The sequence below is a fragment of the Salvelinus namaycush genome, chromosome 24, assembly GCF_016432855.1.
Source record: "Salvelinus namaycush isolate Seneca chromosome 24, SaNama_1.0, whole genome shotgun sequence".
NCBI classification, from domain to species: Eukaryota; Metazoa; Chordata; class Actinopteri; order Salmoniformes; family Salmonidae; genus Salvelinus; species Salvelinus namaycush.
Window position 1 is genome coordinate 2681207 of NC_052330.1, and position 21975 is coordinate 2703181.

At 45.0% G+C, this 21975-nt stretch overlaps 1 protein-coding gene across 1 annotated transcript; it reads left to right on the forward strand.

Moving 5' to 3' along the window:
- The first annotated feature begins 570 nt into the window (after positions 1-570).
- Positions 571-16644, forward strand: LOC120019482 (PR domain zinc finger protein 1-like). The gene is made up of 7 exons (XM_038962782.1): positions 571-701; positions 2865-3143; positions 6516-6635; positions 7706-7958; positions 12311-13344; positions 15002-15130; positions 15360-16644. Exons 1-7 carry the CDS (start codon positions 675-677, stop codon positions 15864-15866), a joined length of 2349 nt encoding a protein of 782 aa, XP_038818710.1. The 5' UTR covers positions 571-674; the 3' UTR covers positions 15867-16644.
- The last annotated feature ends 5331 nt before the right edge of the window (positions 16645-21975 follow it).

Here is a 21975-nt window from a genome sequence, read left to right on the forward strand (position 1 = left end):
GTCGTGTTTTGGAAACTAACCAAAGTCTCGGTTTCAATTTGAATTCAACTCTCAGTTTCAAAGAACTGACAAGAAAATGTTCACTTATTTGAATCTTTTCAAACAAACACGGTCTTATAGCCCCTCTCTTTTCCTAAATCGTAAATTAGGCCCACAAACACAACATAGAACAACAACGCTTGACATATATGCATTCACACCCAAGGAAGACAGAAAAGGGGGGTTGTGTTAGAATCTCAGAAAAAAAGAAAATGGAGAAAAATGTGCATCTGAACCGGACATATCTGTGTGACCGGCGACACACCTCCTGGAGAGAAAGCTCTTGTTGTTCTCCTTATCTTAGCACGAACCCCCGGGGCAGAGAGTGAGTGAATGAGCGGTGCATAGATGAACAGATCACTGCCCCCAAGGAGGAGTCTCACACACAGAGGAGGGAGATAAGGCAGACCCACACACGAGAGAGAGAGAGAGAGAGAGAGAGAGAGAGAGAGAGAGAGAGAGAGAGAGAGAGAGAGAGAGAGAGAGACTCACACACACCACTGTCCCTCAGTTGCAACAGGTACACGCAAGTATAAGAATCTCATCAGAGAGAGCGCGAGAGAGAAGGGGAAAAGAGAAGGAAGGAGAGGAACCATCAATTACACAGACACTCAAGGATACAGATAACCTGCTCTATGTGTGGCTCCTCTCAAGGCTTCACAGTAAGTACTCCACCTCTCCTTTACCATCCCTCTATTATTTTCATTCTACCATAGTGTGCTCTGTGTGTATGTATAAATTAGGACAGCACAGATTTCACCTAAAGTCATTTTTTTGGTGTCATAATGTGACGTGGGACGGTGAGACAGTGATAGTGATATATGAGTTTATGAAGTTTGTGAAAGTTCTGTATGCTTTCAGTCACACACTGCACAGATTTCACATCACTCCACTTCCTAAATTTCATTTTTTTTGTGTCATTCGGTGTGAAATAGATATGAGTTGTAGGCTTTCATTATCAGATATTTGAGTTGTAGGCTTTCATTATTAGATATTTGAGCTGTAGGCTTTCATTATTAGATATTTGAGCTGTAGGCTTTCATTATTAGATATTTGAGCTGTAGGCTTTCGTGAAGTTTGTGAAACTATTCGTTTTCAGTCACTCGTGGCACAGATTCCACATCACTCCTCTTACAAAAGCGCATCTTCCTTCGTGCCGTAAGGTGTCAGGGTATAATGGTGATATTTTTAAAAGTCAACCATTTACAACTTCTCGTGAGGCCATGGCTGTGTGCCTTTGGCTCATCATGCATTGATTTCAGCGTGTCGTTTCATAGCTCCATGGTTTCAGAGTGAGCTTCCACCATCTGTTGTGAGACTCATTCCACTCTGCGGTGATGCGTACCAAAGAAACGTGAAATGTCACCCCTCAATCTTGGTCGATGAGTGTGCAGTACGAGAGAAGATCCGTTTCCTCTCCTCGTATGGATGAGTATGATGCATGTTCTAATATGACATCACTGGTATTAAAAAATGTATAACAATTATTAGAATTAGAATGAATTATGTGCTATGTTGTGACCATCTCAAAAGGTGTTGAGGATATGAGGTCAAACCAGTCTACGTACATTTTGGAGGACTACAATCCACTCAGAAAGGGAAAGTGAAGATAATAAAAGTTAGGAAACTTCAACTTGAGCTGTATACCGTCGACTGGGATAACTTGGAAAAATAAGTGCAAAACGGGTCCTCTATAGCTCCGTTGGTAGAGCACGGTGACTGCAACGTGAGGATAGGGGGTTCGATTTCCAGGACCACTCGTATGTAAAACGTATGCCTGCTCGACTAGTCGCTTTGGATAAAACTGTCTGCTAAATGGCTCTTCAAATCACCAGCTTCTGACCTTTTGCAACATTTACTCCACCCACACCTCTGCACTTACCACAGGTTTACACCTGCAAAGGCGCTCTCGGATTGGCATTTTTTTCAGACTAACTCTAGTCCTGTTCATGTCTTTGTCCAGTCTTAATTAAAGCTTTTTCACACTACTGAGTGGATCCCGAGCCGAGCTGTAATGCACTGGCTTGGTCACGCAGCCATCATAGCGGCTGGAACCGTGCTGGAAAGGACAATATGAAAAGAGAATGTCCGGGTCGAACACCAGACAGAAAGACAGAGGAACAGACGAACAGAGAGGCAGGTAACTGGGACGAGAGCCAGGTCCCAGTCAGTGTAGAGAGGAAGTCTGGACTGATTCACTGGGAACACTGGTTTCCTACTTGTGAAAGTGGTGGTCGCCGCGCCTCGGCTGATGTGCACAGGAACCTCTTCTTGTAGCCTAGCATCGTGTTTTGGACGGTCATAGCATGTTTGGAACGGTGGGCGGCGATGGTGCAGGGATGGGCGCTACCGTTTGAAGTTTGTTTGTCCGGTAGTGTTCGTTGGGAAAGTTAGTTAGGACACCACCTCCTTCCGTCTCTGACTGTCTCACACCTCAGCTTCCTTGCTTCTAATTTTAGCTCCATTCAAAACAGAGTAGCGCTTCCTCCTTCAGCACACTTCATCCGCTGTTTGTGATGCTTCATGCTCTTTCAATTCTATAGGAGGGAGAGAGAGAGAGAGAGAGAGAGAGAGAGAGAGAGAGAGAGAGAGAGAGAGAGAGAGAGAGAGAGATTCTATAGGAGGGAGAGAGAGAGAGAGAGAGAGAGAGAGAGAGAGAGAGAGAGAGAGAGAGAGAGAGAGAGAGAGACAGAGACAGAGACAGAGACAGAGACAGAGACAGAGAGTATAAGCAGGTACAAGAAGAAAATGGAAATTGACTTCCTCAATTATTTGGGCTAATGCACATCATAGTTCTCATACTCTTCTGTGGTCTTATTCCTTAGGCCTCCTCTTCCTCCCAGAACAGCACAGCCATGTTAACCTCAGATGGCTCCCCCTTTCACCACACTACATCGGTCTCCACCCCGACCCTGACCGACTCAAACCCCCAGGACATAGACATGACCCTCTGGAGTGAGGCCGAGTTCCAGGAGAGGTGCACCTACATCTTGAAGGACCACCCGTTGGACCTGGGTAACCACCCAGAGAACCAGAACAAGACCAAGGCTGAGAGGTCTCTACCCCGAAACTTGGTCCTGAAACGCTGCCCTGACTCTGCAGAGGTAGGTTATACTGAAAGCGTGAAGACCACACTTTCCTGTAAATGGGGGATATGCTTAAAAAAATGAAAGTGGAGCGGAGACACTGAGGCCCTTGCTGTAAATAATCTCCGGTCCAAGAAGTATATCAGCTAGTTTGATCAAGATGAAAGAAGGAAAGTGGTTGGGCGGGCGGGTTGATGTTCAGAGTCGAATTCTAAATTCCACTTACGTCAAATTTGAACTTAAGTCATGAATTGATGAGTGAGAAGTAGATTTACACTAAGTGAAATCCGGATTCACGCCTTACTGAACAGGAGACAGGAATGAGACTGAGGCCATGTTTAAATTCTTTCAAAATGGATCCTTCCTACCACCGTTCCTTGAAATGTTCACAGATCTAAGATGACTGGATAGGTGAAAGTAATGGTTCCACTGGATTGCTGTCATCTGCATTTTTCAGAGTATTCAGACATGACTAGAATCAAAGTGTGTCTGATCTAAGGGCATGGGCAGCGTTTGTCAATGTGAATTTGTTCAAATTCAGGCTCTGAATTTGTTCAAATTCAAATTCCCTCTTTGTCTTTGAGGAGCTTGTTCAGTCAGTCTGTCACGACTTCCGCCGAAGTCGGTCCCTCTCCCTGTTCGGGCGGTGTTCGGCGGTCGACGTCACCGACCTTCTAGCCATCACTGATCCATTTTTCATTTTCCATTGGGTTTGTCTTGTCTTCCTTCACACCTGGTTCCAATCCCATCAATTACATGTTGTGTATTTAACCCTCTGTTTCCCCTCATGTCCTTGTCGGAGATTGTTTTATTGTATGTGATTGTGCTAGTATGTGTGCGACGGGTTTTGTACCCACTTTGTTATTTTTATATATTTTGGTTTTTGGAGTTTGGTCAGCACTTATTAAACGACTCTGTTTATACCAAGTTCGTTCTCCTGCGCCTGACTTCCCTGCCACCAACACGCACCCATTACACAGTCAGTATCAGGGTTGAATATTTCCCCGGTATTTTACAAATGTTCCATCCCGAGAATAAATAGCTTTTCTCCCGGGTAACCCTGTATTTCCTGTCAAAACAAAAAGCGTCATTCAAAAGCAGTATAAAGCACATAAATATGTCTAATTTTGATTAGAGCTTTGATCAGCATGAATATTCAAACCTGATGCTACCTGAGACAGATAAGACCTATTTTAAATACATTTACAACATTTAATGAGCCCAAGCCCCATAATTGTCCCGTTATCCAATACATGTTGTATTGTGCCCAGATGAACACATTTATTTTAGGCCATATAAAGAACAGCTATGCATGATTTAATGAAAAGCACCAAACAGAAACAACATGGTTAACATTTAATAAAATACTTAAAAACAGAAGCAGGCAATAGGCTATACAGCTGGCTGCACAGTTCCTTTTCCTGGAGTCGACAATCATCTCCTTTGTCTTGATCACGTTGAGGGAGAGGTTGTTGTCCTGGCACCACACGGCCAGGTCTCTGACCTCCTCCCTATAGGCTGTCTCATCGCCGTCGGTGATCAGGCCTACCACTGTTGTGTCATCGGCAAACTTAATGACGGTGTTGGAGTCGTGCCTGGCCATGCAGTCATGAGTGAACAGGGAGTACAGGAGGGGACTGAGCACACACCCCTGAGGGGCCCCCGTGTTGAGGATCAGTGTGGCGGATGTGTTGTTACCTACCCATACCACCTGGGGGCGGCCCGTCAGGAAGTCCAGGATCCACTTGCAGAGGGAGGTGTTTAGTCCCAGGGTCGTTAGCTTAGTGATGAGCTTAGAGGGCACTATGGTGTTGAACGCTGAGCTGTAGTAAATTAATAGCATTCTCTTGTAGGTGTTACTTTTGTCCAGGTGTGAAAGGGCAGTGTGGAGTGCTATAGATATTGCATCATCTGTGGATCTGTTTGGGCGGTATGCAAATTGCACTTTTTTATTGACCGAGTCACTGGTGCTTCCTGCTTTCGTTTTTGCTTGTATGCAGGATTCAGGAGGATAGATTTATGGTCAGATTTGCCAAATGGAGGGCAAGGGAGAGCTTTGCTCATGTCTCTGTGTGTGGAGTAAAGGTGGTCTAGAGATTTTTCCCTCTGGTTGCACATTTAACATGCTGGTAGAAATTAGGTAAAACGGATTGCATTAAAGTCCCCGGCCACTAGGAGCGCCGCCTCTGGATGAGTGTCTTCCTGTTTCCTTATGGCCGTATACAGCTCGTTGAGTGCGGTCTTAGTGCCAGCATCGGTTTGTGGTGTTAAATAGACAGCCAGGAAGAATATAGATGAAAACTCTCTTGGTAAATAGTGTGGTCTACTGCTTATCATGAGATACTCTACCTCAGGTGAGCAAAACCTCAAGACTTCCACAGATTTTGTGCACCAGCTGTTGTTTACAAATATACATAGACCGCCACCCCTTGTCGGCTGTTCTATCCTGCCGAAAAAATAGTTGTCACCATATTAGCTAAAGTAACGTCATAGTCAGCATAGCTAATAGAACTAATGTGTTAGTAAACCCGCTACAATCATGCAGTAACGTTACAGTGTACAGTCAGTAAGCAGTTTAGCATTTATGCCGTCCCCGGTGGCAATACATTTGTAAATCTAAAAGCTTACCTTGACTTGAAAGTGTTGTGTTGGATAGTCATAGCCAGCTAGCTAGCTAACATAGCATCCTTCTGTTTGACCAGGGTGTTTGAGTAGGCTAAACTAGCTAACTACATTTAATAGATAAGTAAGTGAAACTGAAAAAAAAATGACAATCTCTCTCTCGCTATCTCTCTCTTGCTTCTCCTTAATTTTGGAATAAATTAATTTGTTCAAAACTGTTCAACTATTATCTCTCTCTCTCTCTCTCTCTCTCTCTCTCTCTCTCTCTCTCTCTCTCTCTCTCTCTCTCTCTCTCTCTCTTTGAGTCAACTACTCACCACTGCAGTGCTAGCTAGCTGTAGCTTATGCTTTCAGTATGAGATTCATTCTCTGATCATTTGATTGGGTGAGCAACATGTCAGTTTATGCTGCAAGAGCTCTGATAGGTTGGAGGACATCCTCTGGAAGTTGTCATAATTACTGAGTAAGTCTATGGAGGGGGGTGAGAACCATGAGCCTCCTAGGTTTTCTATTGAAGTCAATGCACTCAAAGGAAGACGGAAGCTAGCTGTCCTCCGGCTACACCATGGTGCTACCCTACAGAGTGCTGCTGAGGCTACTGTAGACCTTCTTTCCAAAATAGTGTTTTAATCAATGAATTGGTGACGTGATTATATTTCCTATAGTTTTATCTAGAAAATATAACTTTTTAAATGTTTTACAATTGTTCTTTTTATGAAATTCACCGAGGAGGATGGTCCTCCCCTTCCTCCTTCCTGTGTTGTACAGGTGCTTGGGGTGACCAGTCGGGAGCTCATTCAGAAGGGGACACGGTTCGGCCCTCTGGTGGGCCAGACCTACAGCAATGACATGGTGCCCAAAGATGCCAACAGGAAGTACTTCTGGAGAGTAAGTGAAAGGCATTGTGAGATCTCATTGAGGTCAAATTCTGTTCACTTCTACAGGAGGTAGAGGGATTGCACAAATTGACACTTGTGGTCTCGCATCCTGTGTAACATATGTGTGTGTGTGTGCACGCTTGTGTTTTTATGCCAATGTGTTCTTTTTTGCTTTACTGTAAAGGTTGTGTGTGAAGGTGTGTGTGCGTGTGCTTTCTCGTTGGGGAGGAGGACACACACACAGCTGTTCGGTTTCAGTGACGCAGTGCTTTTCCACTCACTGCTCCTCTCTCGGCAGTGCCACGGTCTCACTGCTGGGAAACACACGCACGCGCACACACACACATACACACTGACTCTCACACTGACTAAGCAAGGAAGTGGCCTAGGGCCTGCGAGCCACGACTTCCACTTGCATACACACAGCTAACGGCTTAGGCCTGCAAACAGCATAGTCATGACACAGACCAACAGACTATACACAGTCCCGACACAGTATCCAAACAAACTGGGCCACTCCGCAGACATGAGAATAACACAGCCATCACGTAGACAACCTGGACTCGATAAAGTCATGAGTCAATCTGCAAACAACACTGCTTCCAGACAAAGACCAACAAACGAAGCGATATAAAGCAGATTAGCAGATTGAGTGGAACACTGTGGTAGAGCCCAAATCCAGAGAGAAGGATCTGAGAGACTCTTTTTTTGTTGTTGTTGCTCGCCAGGGATGTCTAACCATTCCGGTGTGCTGTATTGGTACCTACCGTAGGTATGACATTGAAAGTTAGAGTGATATAACACAGTCAGTTGTGAACTGACTCGAGTAGAGTTGTCGTACTGTCATTCCGGTAGAAACAACAACACATTATGACCAAGCCGGGTACACCCACCGCTACAACCACCAACCAAATCCCTCCACACCGTATATGATAGATGGAACAACATCCTGAGTGACTTTATTTCTCACGTCATATTACTGGATCGATGCCATATCTTAGGTTTCAGAGGCGAAGGTTGTGTTGATGTCGTCATCTAAGTCTCTCTCTCTCACTCTCTCCCTCTCTTGTCTCCCTCCAGGTATTCTCAGGGGGTCGGTTACATCACATCCTGGACGGCTTGGACGAGGAGAAGAGCAACTGGATGCGCTACGTCAGCCCGGCCCGTCGTCCAGAGGACCAGAACCTGGCGGCGTGCCAGACTGGCATGGCCATCTACTTCTACACGGTGAGAGCCGTGCCACCGGGCCAGGAGCTGCTGGTGTGGTACTGCCCGGAGTTCGCCCACCGTCTCAACTACCCGCCCCCCGGAGAGCTTTTCCCGGAGAGAGTTGGTACGTTTCTGAGATGGATTCTGAAATGCAGAGGAGCTACATCTGGCCGCCAGTTGCTGTTTTGTGGCCTCCTCGACTAACATCAGATTCACATAGGAATCAAGCCTGGAACTAATGTACTTATATAAGTTATACTAGACCAGCCTAACGGATCCAATCCCATTTGATCCAATCTGATGCAGAATGGGACAATATGGGGTCTGTGGGACTTGCATTCACTGTGGTGAGGGGATGTGAAAAGCAATATGGTCAATGAGTGTTCGGCACAACGCGTTGAAAGGAGTAGAGAGCGATTCCTAGAGTTTACCAGAGCAATGGGTGGATGTAGGTGGTTATTCGAAGCCAAAATCGCTCCGTCAATGATCCAGTCGACTTACAAACTCTTTGTGTGGGTGTTTAACTAGTAATAAAAGTCACACCCACAGGCCTTTGTGAGGAGAGAAAAGAAAGGAGAGAGGATCTAGCCCCAGGTGTCACCAGGAGTGGTTTTGTCTCAATAAGGCGAGACCAATTTCAGGTCTCAAGGCAAAGTTGAAATTTCCCTTTTTACACACACACACACACACACACACACACACACACACACACACACACACACACACACACACACACACACACACACACACACACACACACACACACACACACACACACACACACACACACACACACACACACACACACACACACACGCTTAGAAGTGGACTGTAGGCTGACATGCATGCATGCACGTGCACACACTCGAACACACACACTTACAACAATCCAGGGGGGGGGGGGTGTTGAGGTGCTGACAGTTCTCTGGAAGGGTTCCCTTATTTATTTGGCTGCTCTTGAAGAGGAAGAGCGGGAGGAAGTGCTCCATTGACTACTTGAACTTCCTGGCAAGGCGTTCCTGCTGACAGATTGGTATCTCCAAGAGTGTTGGTTGTTTGTTTGCCAGAGAGCTCACCTCTCAGGAAGAGAGGGAGGGGTGGCCCTGTGGAACAAATTGGAGATAAGGCGTGATGGTTTGTCGGATGGATTTCCTTAAAGACACACACAGATAAGTGTCTGTCTGTCTGTCTGTCTGTCTGTCTGTCTGTCTGTCTGTCTGTCTGTCTGTCTGTCTGTCTGTCTGTCTGTCTGTCTGTCTGTCTGTCTGTCTGTCTGTCTGTCTGTCTGTCTGTCTGTCTGTCTGTCTGTCTGTCTGTGTGTGTGTGTGTGTGTGTGTGTGTCACGAATCCCTGACAGTACAGTATTTGATCTAGCTACGGATCTCTTCTTTATTGAGAGCCTTTGACAGAGGTATCACTGATTTCAACAAAAAGTTAGGCAGTTAGGTGGAAATAAAAGTTTTGGCTTTGTGACACCGACTCTTAAATGTGTCATAGGTTAGACTAGTGCTGATGTGACACAATGCAATTAGTCAGACAGATAAAGTTCATTTAATACGTTGATAGGCTGTCGGTAAATTTTAACCCTTTGTCGCTTTGTGTGAAGTCAGTGTGTGAGTTAGTGGTGATATTCGGCACAAGCAATTGGCAGTGCGCACGATAACCAAAACATTTCAAAAAGGTTGAGAAGGAATATCATTCAATGTGAATTCCAAAGACGATTGTGTCCTGTGGATCCAATGCATCGATCCAATGCATCGCACTGGTGACTAAACTCATCACGCTGCAAGTTAGTTTTATGGTACACAGATCTGTGCTAATCCAGACACTTTTAAGGAAATCCCTCCGACAAACCATCAAACAGGTAAAGTGTCAATGCAGGACTAAGATTGAATCCTACTACACCGGCTCTAATGCTCGTCGGATGTGGCAGGGCTTGCAAACTATTACGGATTACAAAGGGAAGCCAAGCCGCGAGCTGCCAAGTGATGCGAGCCTACCAGACGAGTTAAATAACTTCTATGCACACTTCGAGGCAAGCAACACTGAAGCATGGATGAGAGCACCAGCTGTTTCGGACAACTGTGTGATCACACTCTCGGTAACCGATGTGAGTAAGGCCTTTAAACAGGTCAACATTCACAAGGCCGCAGGGCCAGAGATTACATGCGCTGACATACTGTCTTCACTGACATTTTCATCCTCTCCCTGACCGAGTCTGTAATACCTATATGTTTCAAGCAGACCACCATAGTCCCTGTGCCCAAGAACGCCAAGGTAACCTGCCTAAATGACTACCGACTCGAAGCACTCAACGTCTGTAGCCATGAAGTGCTTTGAAAGGCTGGTCATGGCTCACATCAACACCATCATTCAAGAAACCCTAGACCTACTCCAATTTGCATACCGCCCCAACATATCCACAGATTACACAATCTCTATTGCACTCCATACTGCCCTTTCCCACCTGGACAAAAGGAACACCTACGTGAGAATGCAGTTCTTTAACTATAGATCAGCGTTCAACACCATAGTGCCTTTAAAGCTCAACACTAAGCTAAAGAACCTGGAACTAAACACCTCCCTGGATCCTGGACTTCCTGATGGACCACCCCCAGGTGGTAAGGTTAGGCAACAACACATCTCACATGCTGATCCTCAACACGTGGGCCCCTCAGGGGTGCGTGCTTAGTCCAATCTTGTACTCCCTGTTCACCCATGACTGTGTGGCCAAGCACGACTCCAATACCATCATTAAGTTTGGCGTAAACAAAACGATCGTAGACCTGATCACCAACAATGATGAGACAGCCTATAGGGAGGAGGTCAGTGACCAGGCAGTGTAGTGCCAGGACAACAACCTATCCCTCAATGTGAGCAAGACAATGGAGCTGATTGTGTTATACAGGTTAAGGGGAGCCGAGCCCCATTTCACATCGATGGGACTGAAGTGGAGTGTGTCGAGAGCTGCAAGTTCACCAACAAACTAACAAACTATCATGGTCCAAACACACAAAGGCAGTCGTAAAGAGGACACGACAACACCTACTCCCCCTCAGGAGACTGAAAAGATTTGCCATGGGTCCTTAGCTTCTCAAAAAGTTATACAGCTACACCATCGAGAGCATCCTGACTGGTTGCATCACCGCCTGGTATGGCAACTGCTCAGTCTCCGACTGCAAGGCACTACAGAGGGTATGTAACGTGTACACTAGGAGTCAGGAAGCAAGTACCGGGAGTGCATTTAATAATAAATGGCGTACAGACATAAAAACCCAGAAAAATAATAAGTAACTCCTGCGGAAAGAACCAAAGGGAGTGACAGATATAGGGGGGGGAATCAGGAAGGTGATGGAGTCCAGGTGAGTCTCATGAAGCACAGGTGTGCGTAATAGTGAATAAACTGGCGACGTCGAACGCCGGAGAGGGAGAGCGGGAGTAGATGTGACAGGGTTGTGCGTACAGCCCAGTACATCACCGGGGCCAAGCTTCCTGCCATCCAAGACCTCTATACCAAGCGGTCAGAGTAAGGCCCTAAAAATTGTCAGACTCCAGCCACCCAAGTCATAGACTGTTCTCTCTGCACCGCACGGCAAGCGGCTCCTTAACAGCGTCTACCCCCAAGCCGTAACACTGCTGAACAATTGATCAAATGGCTACCCGGACTATTTGCATTGACGCCCATTTTTACACTGGTCCTACATGCTGTTTATTATCTATGCATAGTCACTTTACCCCTACCCCCACACATTGACTCGGTACCGGTACCCCCTGTATGTAGCCTCGTTGTCACGTTCTGACCCTAGTTATTGTGTTAATCCTTTGTTTTGTTGGTCAGGACGTGAGCTGGGTGGGCATTCTATGTGTTGTGTTTCTATGTTGGGTTTAATGTGCCTGATATGGTTCTCAATTAGAGGCAGGTGTTTGACGTTCCTCTGATTGAGAACCATATTTAAGGTAGGCTGTTCTCACTGTTTGTTTGTGGGTGATTGTCGCTGTGTCTGTGTTTATTGCACCACACGGTACTGTCTCGTCTCATTCATTCGTTCGTTCGTTCTTTCCTGTTCGTGCGTTCTTCATTTTATGTAGTTTTCATGTTCAGGTCAGTCTACGTTGTCTGTTTGTTATTTTGTATTTATCAAGTATAGTTCGGTTCAGTGTTCGTCTTGTCTAATAAATTCATGATGTCTACATACCTCGCTGCACATTGGTCTTCCGATCCCTCTCTCCTCTCCTCGTCCGAGGAGGAGGAATATGACGACTATCGTTACACTCGTTATTGTTATTTTATTGTGTTACTTTTTTACTTTAGTTTATTTAGCAAATATTTTCTTACTCTGCATTGTAGGGGCTTGTAAGTAAGGTCTGCTGTATTCTGCGCATGTCACAAATCAAATTAGATTTGATTATTTTGTGTGACAAAACTTTACCCTAAGTATGTGTGTCTGTGTCTTTTTTTGTTTGTTTGTCCCACAGAGCAAAACAATGTTCGTGGAAAGAGTTCAGGGAAGACGGGGCACAGCATGTCCGAAATCCTGAGGATGGAGCACACCAAGCCCGATCCCACTTGCCCCCGACTCCCCAAATCGGCACTGTCCCCACCCTGCAGCCCTGTCCTACCCCTGTGCCCCTCTGTGGTCTACTCCAGCTACCCACCCATCCCGTACTGTGGCCCCCCCATCCCCAAAAGGTCCCTCAGCAGCCGTGTCAGCCCCAACATGCACCGTGTCAAGCCCAGTCTGGGCAGCCCCGTCACAGCCAAACATTACACAGTGTCGTCATTGCCAGGTCGCATGTACCCCAGTTCGCTGTGCAGTCCGTACCTCATACCTCACTTCCCGCTTGGCATTAACAGCCTACTACCTCACACATACCCCCTGTACAGTGACAGAATAGCTCCTCATCAGCCATTTCCGCCTCACATGCTGCCGTTTGAGGTGTACCCGCACGTTCTGCGCCCATCTGCCAATGTACACAAAGAGCTCCTTCTTGCACTGACCACTACCCCAAAAAACCTCTCACTGCCCAGTGGCAGCAGAGATCTGCCCCTCGCACTGACCAAAAGCAAAAAAGACCTCAATTGTATGCCGACCAATGGGTGCAAACACCTTGGGAACCATGTGCCTTCACCAAAGAATTACCTCAAAAACCTACCTTTGACACCAGCAGACAACTTTAGTGACCCCAAGCATTCACCTGCCAGCAGCACCTTCGATGACCAGCCTCTACCAGCCACCTCTTCCATGGCAACCTGCCTCGCACCCAGGGGAGGCTCACCGCTGGCGGGCCTGGCTGCCTCTTCTGACTACCTCCCCTCCAAGCGCACATCTGCCCTGCTGAGCTCCAGCCACAGTGCAGAGGAAGGGGCAGTGGACCTGTGGAAGGCCAGGCATGGTGGACGGGTCATCGGGTACAAGACCCTGTCCTACCCGCTCACACGGAAGAATGGGAAGATCCGATACGAGTGCAACATCTGCAGCAAGCTCTTCGGTCAGCTGTCCAACCTCAAGGTCAGTCAGTCCCTGATCATATGGCCCATGTCTGAGATTACAAGCACTTTATGTTTAGATGATAGTTTATGCTAATATGATATCATTATTGAAATAGATTTGCTTATAGAAAAGTTTGTGGTCATACGAAGAACCTGAAAAAACTGCTGCTGAGCTAACAAAGTATGAAAAGGACAGTATATACTCCCAATTACGCTGCACGCTCCTAATTACCACCTTTATTGGATCGATAGACAACCTGGACTCATGGATAGATGTAACAAAGTAAATAGAAATCTGGGACACTGAAATGTGTACGATATGCTACGTTTGTCATGGTATATATTCATTTGTGGATGTCCATCATCCATTTCCTATGACACACTATACATACAAAAGTATGTGGACACCCCTTAAAATTAATGGATTTGACTATTTCAGCCACACCCGTTGCTGACAGGTGTATAGCACCTGAGCACACAGCCATGCAATCTCCATAGACAAAAACTGGCAGTCCGACGGACAAATCCGGGTTTGGCGAATGCCAGGAGAGTGCTACCTGCTCGAATGCATAGTGCCAACTGTAAAGTTTGGTGGAGGAGGAATAATGATCTGGGGCTGTTTTTCATTTTTTGGGCTAGGCCCCTTAGTTCCAGTGAAGGAAAATCTTTCCTGTTTCAGCATGACAATGCCCCCGTGCACAAAGCGACGTCCATACAGAAATGGTTTTATCGAGATCAGTGTGGAAGAACTTGATTGGCCTGCACAGAGCCCTGAACTCAACCCCATTGAACACCTTTGGGATGATTTGGAACGCCAACTGCAAGCCAAGTCTAATCACCCAACATCAGCGCCCGACATCAATAATGCTGTTCTGGCTTAATGGAAGCAAGTCCCCGCAGCAATGTTCCAACATCTAGTGGAAAGTCTTCCCAGAAGAGTAGAGGCTGTTATAGCAGCAAAAGGGGGACCAACTCCATATTAATGCCCATGATTTTGGAATGAGATGTTCAACGAGCAGGTGTTCACATACTTTTGGTCATGTAGTGTATGTTACAAATTACAATTCATATATATGTTATGAATTACAGTTTGTATGATATGTTATGAATTGCTATTCGTACAGTATGTTACAAATTTGCAGTAAGTATCATTTGTTACGAATTATAATTTGTTATGGCTAAGGTTAGTTGGGGGCTAACGTTAGCTAGGCTAGGGGTTAGGGGTTAAGGTTAGGAGTTTGGTTAAAGGGTTAGGGGAAGGGTTAGCTAACACAACAAGTAGTAAATAGTTACAAAGTTACTAATAAGCTAAAATGCTAAAGTTGTCCATGATGAGATTCGAACACACAACCTTTGGGTTGCTAGACGTTCATGTTACACGCCAACCTTTGCCTTAGGTAACCTTCTGTCTTATGTAACCATACGAACCATAACATATCATACTAATTTGAGTGTCCTGGATTTTGTTTACTATGTTACGGCTAGTGTATGAGACCAGGCTGCAACAAAGGTGGTAATTGGGTGTATAGGGGCTTTCTGTTCTTTTCATGAAATAGATTTGTCTCATCCTCTGTTTTTTTGTCTTTCCACTTCTTTCATTTCCTTTTTATGGCTATCTCTTTCTATGTCTATCTTTCTGTTTCCTTCCTTCCTGCTATTATGTTTCCTGTCTCCAGGTCCACCTGCGCGTCCACAGTGGAGAGCGGCCCTTCAGGTGTCAGACCTGCAGTAAGGACTTCACCCAGCTGGCCCACCTGCAGAAACACTTCCTGGTTCACACTGGGGAGAAGCCACACGAATGCCAGGTATACTGACACTTCACTGATAGGTCATGCTTCACTGACACCTTCATTCTTCACTAAGTTGTCAATGGGAGCACAGAAATAACACCTCATAATATCCCCAAGCAAGCCTGCGTAAAATCTCATACTAATCTTAACCTGCTGCTAAAGAAACACCATTCATGAAATAATTACTCTCATCCTTTCTCCACCCCCCCCCCCCCCCCCCATCTCTCTCTCTCTTTCGCTTCAGGTGTGCCACAAGCGTTTTAGCAGCACCAGCAACCTCAAGACCCACCTGCGTCTCCACTCAGGTGAGAAGCCCTACCAGTGTAAGCTGTGCTTGGCCCGCTTCACCCAGTATGCCCACCTCAAGCTCCACAAGCGCCTGCACACTGGCGAGCGCCCCTACCACTGCCCACACTGCCTATGCGCCTACCTCAATTACTGCAGCCTCCAGGTGCACCTCCAGGGTTTCTGCCCCTCCGGACCCGACCGCTCGGGCTCTGTCCCCTCTGTTGAGGAGCTCCACCGTGTCAATGCCGCGATTGAGCAGTTCGACCTGAGCAAGGCTGCGGAACGCTTGGAGGCAATGGCAGCGGGAGCTGAGACGGAGAAGGGGAGCGGCAGCACGAGCATCCTGCTGCAGGAGATGGAGTTGGAGCGGAAGAGCTCCAACCGTTTTAACGGCGCCAATGGGAATATGTCACTAGTCGAGCGCGGCCTACAATGCAGCAGCGAGGGAATCCTCTGTCCTTAGGTTGCAGGGTCACAGCCGTCCTCTACCTCTGCATCCTGGCTCTGTCAAACAGGAGTCAGGTCATGTGACAGTCCACTAATACCCTTTTCAAACTACTGAGCCGAGGTAAGAGATGGCAAAACGAGTTGTACTGCACTGGCCTGGTTATGCATCCACATACAATGTATAGTGTTTGCAATGTACTGGAAAGGACAATGTGAAAATGAAATATCCAAGCCAGCACAGTACAGCTTGGTTCGGTAATGATAGTGTGGAAAGAGTACAAGAGACAGCGTACTTATAATCCATCAGGGTGACAGTGGCCTGATAGTGACCTTTACTGTTTGAAGCAAGGCTTTGTCTCTATTACAGGGATCTTTACTCTCAGGGCAATGTGAAGAGCAGTGGAGGCTGCTGAGGGGAGGACTGCTCATACAAATGACTGCAACAGAGTGAATGGAATACACATGGAAACCGTATGTTTGATGTATTTAATACCCTTCCACAAATTCCGCTTCAGCCATTACCACAAGACCGTCCTCCCCAATTAAGCTTCCACCATCCTCCTGTGGTGAATAAGTGGGATTTTACTAGGTGAACGTTATTATCAGAGAATATAAACATTGTATTGTGCCTATGATATCCTCAGCCTTATTATTAATTTATTATGCAGCTTTTTGTAACCCGAGGAAGCCACAAAGACAGAGACTTGTGATCAAATGTTTATAGCAGAGTTTTATTTCCTACTATCTGTTTTTGTCATTTCTTATTTCTTGATGATGTGGGGCAATAATTGAAAATAAACAATTCATGCATAAAGAAATAATGTGCCTGTGTGTGTGTGTGTGTGTGTGCAGGGTAGGTTACTTTCTTAATGTCATCCGTTACAGTTACGAGTAGTAGTAGGTCGTCCAAAATTGTCATCAGTAACGTAACTTTTGGATTACCCCAAACTCAGTAATGTAATCAGATTACTTTCCATTCATTTTAGATTACTTTCCCCTTAAGAAGCATGAAAAGAAGACAAAAAGGATCCATCAAACGCATTTGGTGTGTCATACTGGTCTCTGACTTGTGGTCAGACTCGCTCAGGTGGAACAAACTGAAACGTGTGCCTTTTTCAATGCTGAATTGAATGTCATTGAGAAAACATAAAGATGTTATTTTACATTTATATTGTAGTCATTTAGCAGATGCTCTTATCCAGAGCTACTTAAACGAGCAATTAGGGTTAAGTGCCTTTCAAGGGCACATTGACAGGTTTTTCACCTAGTCGGCTCGGGGATTGTGAACCAGCAACCTTTCAGTTCCATCTACCAAGCTTAACCACAAACATCCGTTCTGAATTTAAAAGTAACCCAAGAAGTAATCATCTCGTTTTTCAAAAGTATCTGTAAACTGATTTACAATATTTTTGATAAAATCATTTTTTTTTGCCATCAGATTACATTTAAATGTAATCAGTTCTCCCCAACCTTGTGTGTGTGTATACGTGCATGTGTGTGTAAGAGAGATGATTTAATGTGCCCCATTAGGGAAGTTGTTATCTTGATTACCTCTCCTTCCTACCGCTGTTACCCACATTGTATTTCAGAGCTCCAGTAAGGAATGACATCGCTGGCACACAGTCACACAGACAGTCTCCCTCTCTCTCTCTTTCACACACGCACTGGCCTCTCTCTTGCACAGGCTCATGATCTCTCTCTCTCTCTCTCTTTCTCACACTCTCCCTTCAGGACACCACCCGCACTTTGGGAAAATCTGCTTTTCATATAATAATTCAGGATCGGATGTTGATCAGGATTCAGTGTTTGAAATGGGATAAGCAGAGTGTGTGTGTGTTTGTGTGTGACCGTGTATATATTTTCTCTTAAATGTATCACTTCCAGTTGCCAGCAGTAGTTGAACTCATTGATACGGGAAATTGCTCACACCCACACACCATCGCCCACACACTACCAATGAGACCAATCTACGGACTCCCCAGAGGTGTGAATGATGCAATATCACTCCGTATGGAAACTGAAACAGAGTATTACACATGGGTAAATGATTCAGTTAGTTTCCTCCAACAGTCCAGTAAATTGCTACAGGGTATGGATTTAGTTCTGTCCCCACTTTCCCCTCAACCCCTCTCTCATCACATTTTCATTATATTTTACATGCTGACATTTTTGCATATTTTCACTGTTTAATGTATTTTCATACTACAGTATATTAAATATATATGGGTGGTTTAAATTAAGTTGAATTTCATATTTCATTGGACATATTTCATTACTAAGCTAACATATGGAAATGTTTTAAGATGGTCATACAATGGATCATTTAGCTATTTGATATTGAATTTTAGGACCCTCCAAAATATATTTAGGAATCTCCTAAATATATATTTTTTAATTATTTGATAAAATATAGAATTTGGCCTTTATAACTATAGCCCATAGAAACGCATTGAATAACACATTTAGAAATGGCAAAAGACAGTAACAAAATAAATCATAAGGATTTAAAGTGTCTGTCCTATATCTAGGAGCTGTATGAAAGCTCAGGAAATATATATACTGTATATATATACAGTACTTGTCAAAAGTTTGGACAGACCTACTCACTCAAGGGATTTTCTTTATTTTTTATATTTTCTACATTGTAGAATAATAGTGAATACATCAAAACTATGAAATAACACATATGGAATCATGTAGAAACCAACAAAAAGTGTTAAACAAATGAAAATATATTATATATTTGAGATTCTTCAAAGTAACCACCTTTTGCCTTGATGATAGCTTTGCACACTCTTGGCACTCTCTCAACCAGCTTCATGAGGAATGCTTTTCCAACAGTTCCCACATATGCTGAGCACTTGTTGACTGACTCTGCAGTCTAACTCATCCCAAACCATCTGAATTGAGTTGAGGTTGGGTGATTGTGGAGGCCAGGTCATCTGATGCAGCACTCCATCACGCTGCTTCTTGGTCAAATAGCCCTTACACAGTCTGGAGGTGTGTTTTGGGTCATTGTCCTGTTGAAAAACAAATCATAGTCCCACTAAGCTCAAGCCAGATGGGATGGTGTATCGCTGAAGAATGCTGTGGTAGCCATGCTGGTTAAGTGTGCCTTGAATTCTAAAATAAATCTCAGACAGTGTCACCAGCAAAGCACCCCCACAACATCACACCTCCTCCTCCATGCTTCACGGTGGGAACCACACATGCAAAGATCATCCGTTGCTGCCGAGAGTGCCTGGAACCTGGAATCCCTGTTCAACACGTTCCTTCATGGATTATCCGAGGTGGTTAAATAAAAGCTTGCAGCCCGGAGCTGCCCATGGACTCTCTCATAGCCTTGACCATATGGATCGATGGGTGGCTATGGGAATGTAGGAGGGAGAAAAGGTCTGTTCCCAGTCACACTCGTTCGTCCACTTCGCCTAGGCTCTGGAAGTATTTATTGCCAGGAGAATCCGATGTCACCCGAGTTCCCACGGGAAACACTGAGGGCAGTGGACTCATCTCCTCCGGAGCCCATGCAACTGGGCAGGGCTAGATTGTCTCCTGTTGAACACTTGCACAGACTGAGCACCAAGAGCTGTCTGTATTGTGGTACTACAGGACATTACATACAGTTGAAGTCAGAAGTTTACATACACTTAGGTTGGAGTCATTAAAACTCGTTTTTCAACAACTCCACCAATTACTTGTTAACAAACTATAGTTTTGGCAAGTCGGTTCGGACATCTACTTCGTGCATGACACAAGTAATTTTTCCAACAAATGTTTACAGACAGATTATTTCACTGTATCACAATTCCAGTGGGTCAGAAGTTTACATACACTAAGTTTACTGTGCCTTTAAACAGCTTGGAAAATTCCAGAAAATGTGGTTATGGCTTTAGAAGCTTCTGATAATCAAAAGAAATCAGCCAAGACCTCAGAAAAAAAAATTGTAGACCTCCACAAGTCTGGTTCATCCTTGGGAGCAATTTCCAAATGCCTGAAGGTACCACGTTCATCTGTACAAACAATAGTACACAAGTATAAACACCATGGGACCACGCAGCCGTTATACCGCTCAGGAAGGAGACGCGTACTGTCTCCTAGAGATGAACGTACTTTGGTGCGAAAAGTGCAAATCAATCCCAGAACAACAGCAAAGGACCTTGTGAAGATGCTGGAGGAAACAGATACAAAAGTATTTTATCCACAGTAAAAACGAGTCCTATATTGACATAACCTGAAGAATGGAAGAAGCCACTGCTCCAAAACCGCCATAAAAAAGCCAGACTACGGTTTGCAACTGCACATGGGGACAAAGATCGTACTTTTTGGAGAAATGTCCTCTGGTCTGATGAAACAAAAATAGAACTCTGTGGTCATAATGACCATTGTTATGTTTGGAGAAAAATGGGGAGGCTTGCCAGCTGAAGAACACCATCCCAACCGTGAAGCACAGGGGTGGCAGCATCATGTTGTGGGGGTGTTTTGCTGGAGGAGGGACTGGTGCTCTTCACAAAATAGATGCCTCATGAGGATGGAAAATTATGAGGATTTATTGAAGCAACATCTCAAGACATCAGTCAGGAAGTTAAAGCTTGGTCGTAAATGGGTCTTCCAAATGGACAACGACCCCAAGCAAACTTCCAAAGTAGTGGCAAAATGGCTTAAGGACAACGTCAAGGTATTGGAGTGGCCATCACAAAGCTTGCACACGCTTTTTTTGGTCAAAATACATTATTTGACCATCTCTGCGTATGTGAAGGCCTTCTTGTTTCTCACGAGTATACAAGCAATCTCATGTGACTCACCACCGGGATTTGGTCTTATGTAGCAACATTTTAAATTGTGTTTTTTATATTGGATAAAAGTAGAGACTCAGAGCTACACTGCATACACTGCATTTTTGAGGAACAATGGGAAACTAATTCTACTTTGAAAGTTATTAAACTTGTAAACTTACTTTTGAGAAAATGGCCTTTGAATGTTTTGGTATCTATTGAAGAGGTCCTCTTTGTCTACACCCATTCAGCATCGTTCACACCCTATTAAGCTTTAGCCCCAGCCATCTCGTTTCGCTCTCGGAGCCTTCAGAGCGCACACTTGAGGCTCTGGCCGATGATTTGTTTACCTCTGGATAACATGAAAACTGCCTAACTGGCAACAATTTCATTATGCTTTTTTTGCCAACGTTTACTGACACCGGACATATTCAACGGATGTTGTACACTTTAGGTTAAGACATGTAGCTAGCTAGGTAAACAATGAACCTAGTTTGGTAAACAACGTGTAAGATCACAAACGTCACGTAACGTTAGCTAACGAGTCAGCCAGCTAACGTTGGCTAGTTAAACAATGAACATAGTGCCAAATCATGTCGTTACTACCCTAGCTAACATTAGGCTCTAACTAGCAAAGCACACGGTTCTGGGATACGAATAATAACGCCATACACGTAACGTTAGATGGAAGTTGGCGCCGACGGAGATGACAGTATCGCAACGAGCTCAGAGGAAACTTTGCAGTATTTTGTTTTTTTATGTATTCTTTTTTACATTATTAGCTCAGGAAATGTTTTGTGTCATTACATACAGCCGGGAATAACTATTGGATATTAGAGCAGCGGTAACTCACCAGAACTGCCATCATTACGAGTAGGAATATGACTTCCCTGGAGCAGATCCTTTGTTCACTCTCCCCAGAGGAATTTAACCGACCCAAAACATCGCCGGCGGAGGAGAGGCACTCGAGGCGGCCTGCTGGTTCAACTTAGGAGGCGCCCACACCACCCACCGCTTCCGAGTATATTACTCACTAATGTTCAGTCTTTGGATAACAAAGTTGATGAGCTTAGAGCAAGGATTTCTTTCCAGAGAGACATCGGGGCCTGTAACATACTTTGTTTGACGGAAACGTGGCTCTCCCTGGATACTCTGTCGGAGTTGGTAAAGCCAGCACGATTCTCAGTACATCGCACAGACAGGAATAAATATCTCTCCGGGAAACAGAAGGGCAGAGGGGTGTGTTTCATGATTAGCGACTCATGGTGTAATTCTAGGAACATACAGGAACTCAAGTCCTTTTGTTCAATCGACCTAGAATATCTCACAATTAAATGCCTACCATATTATCTT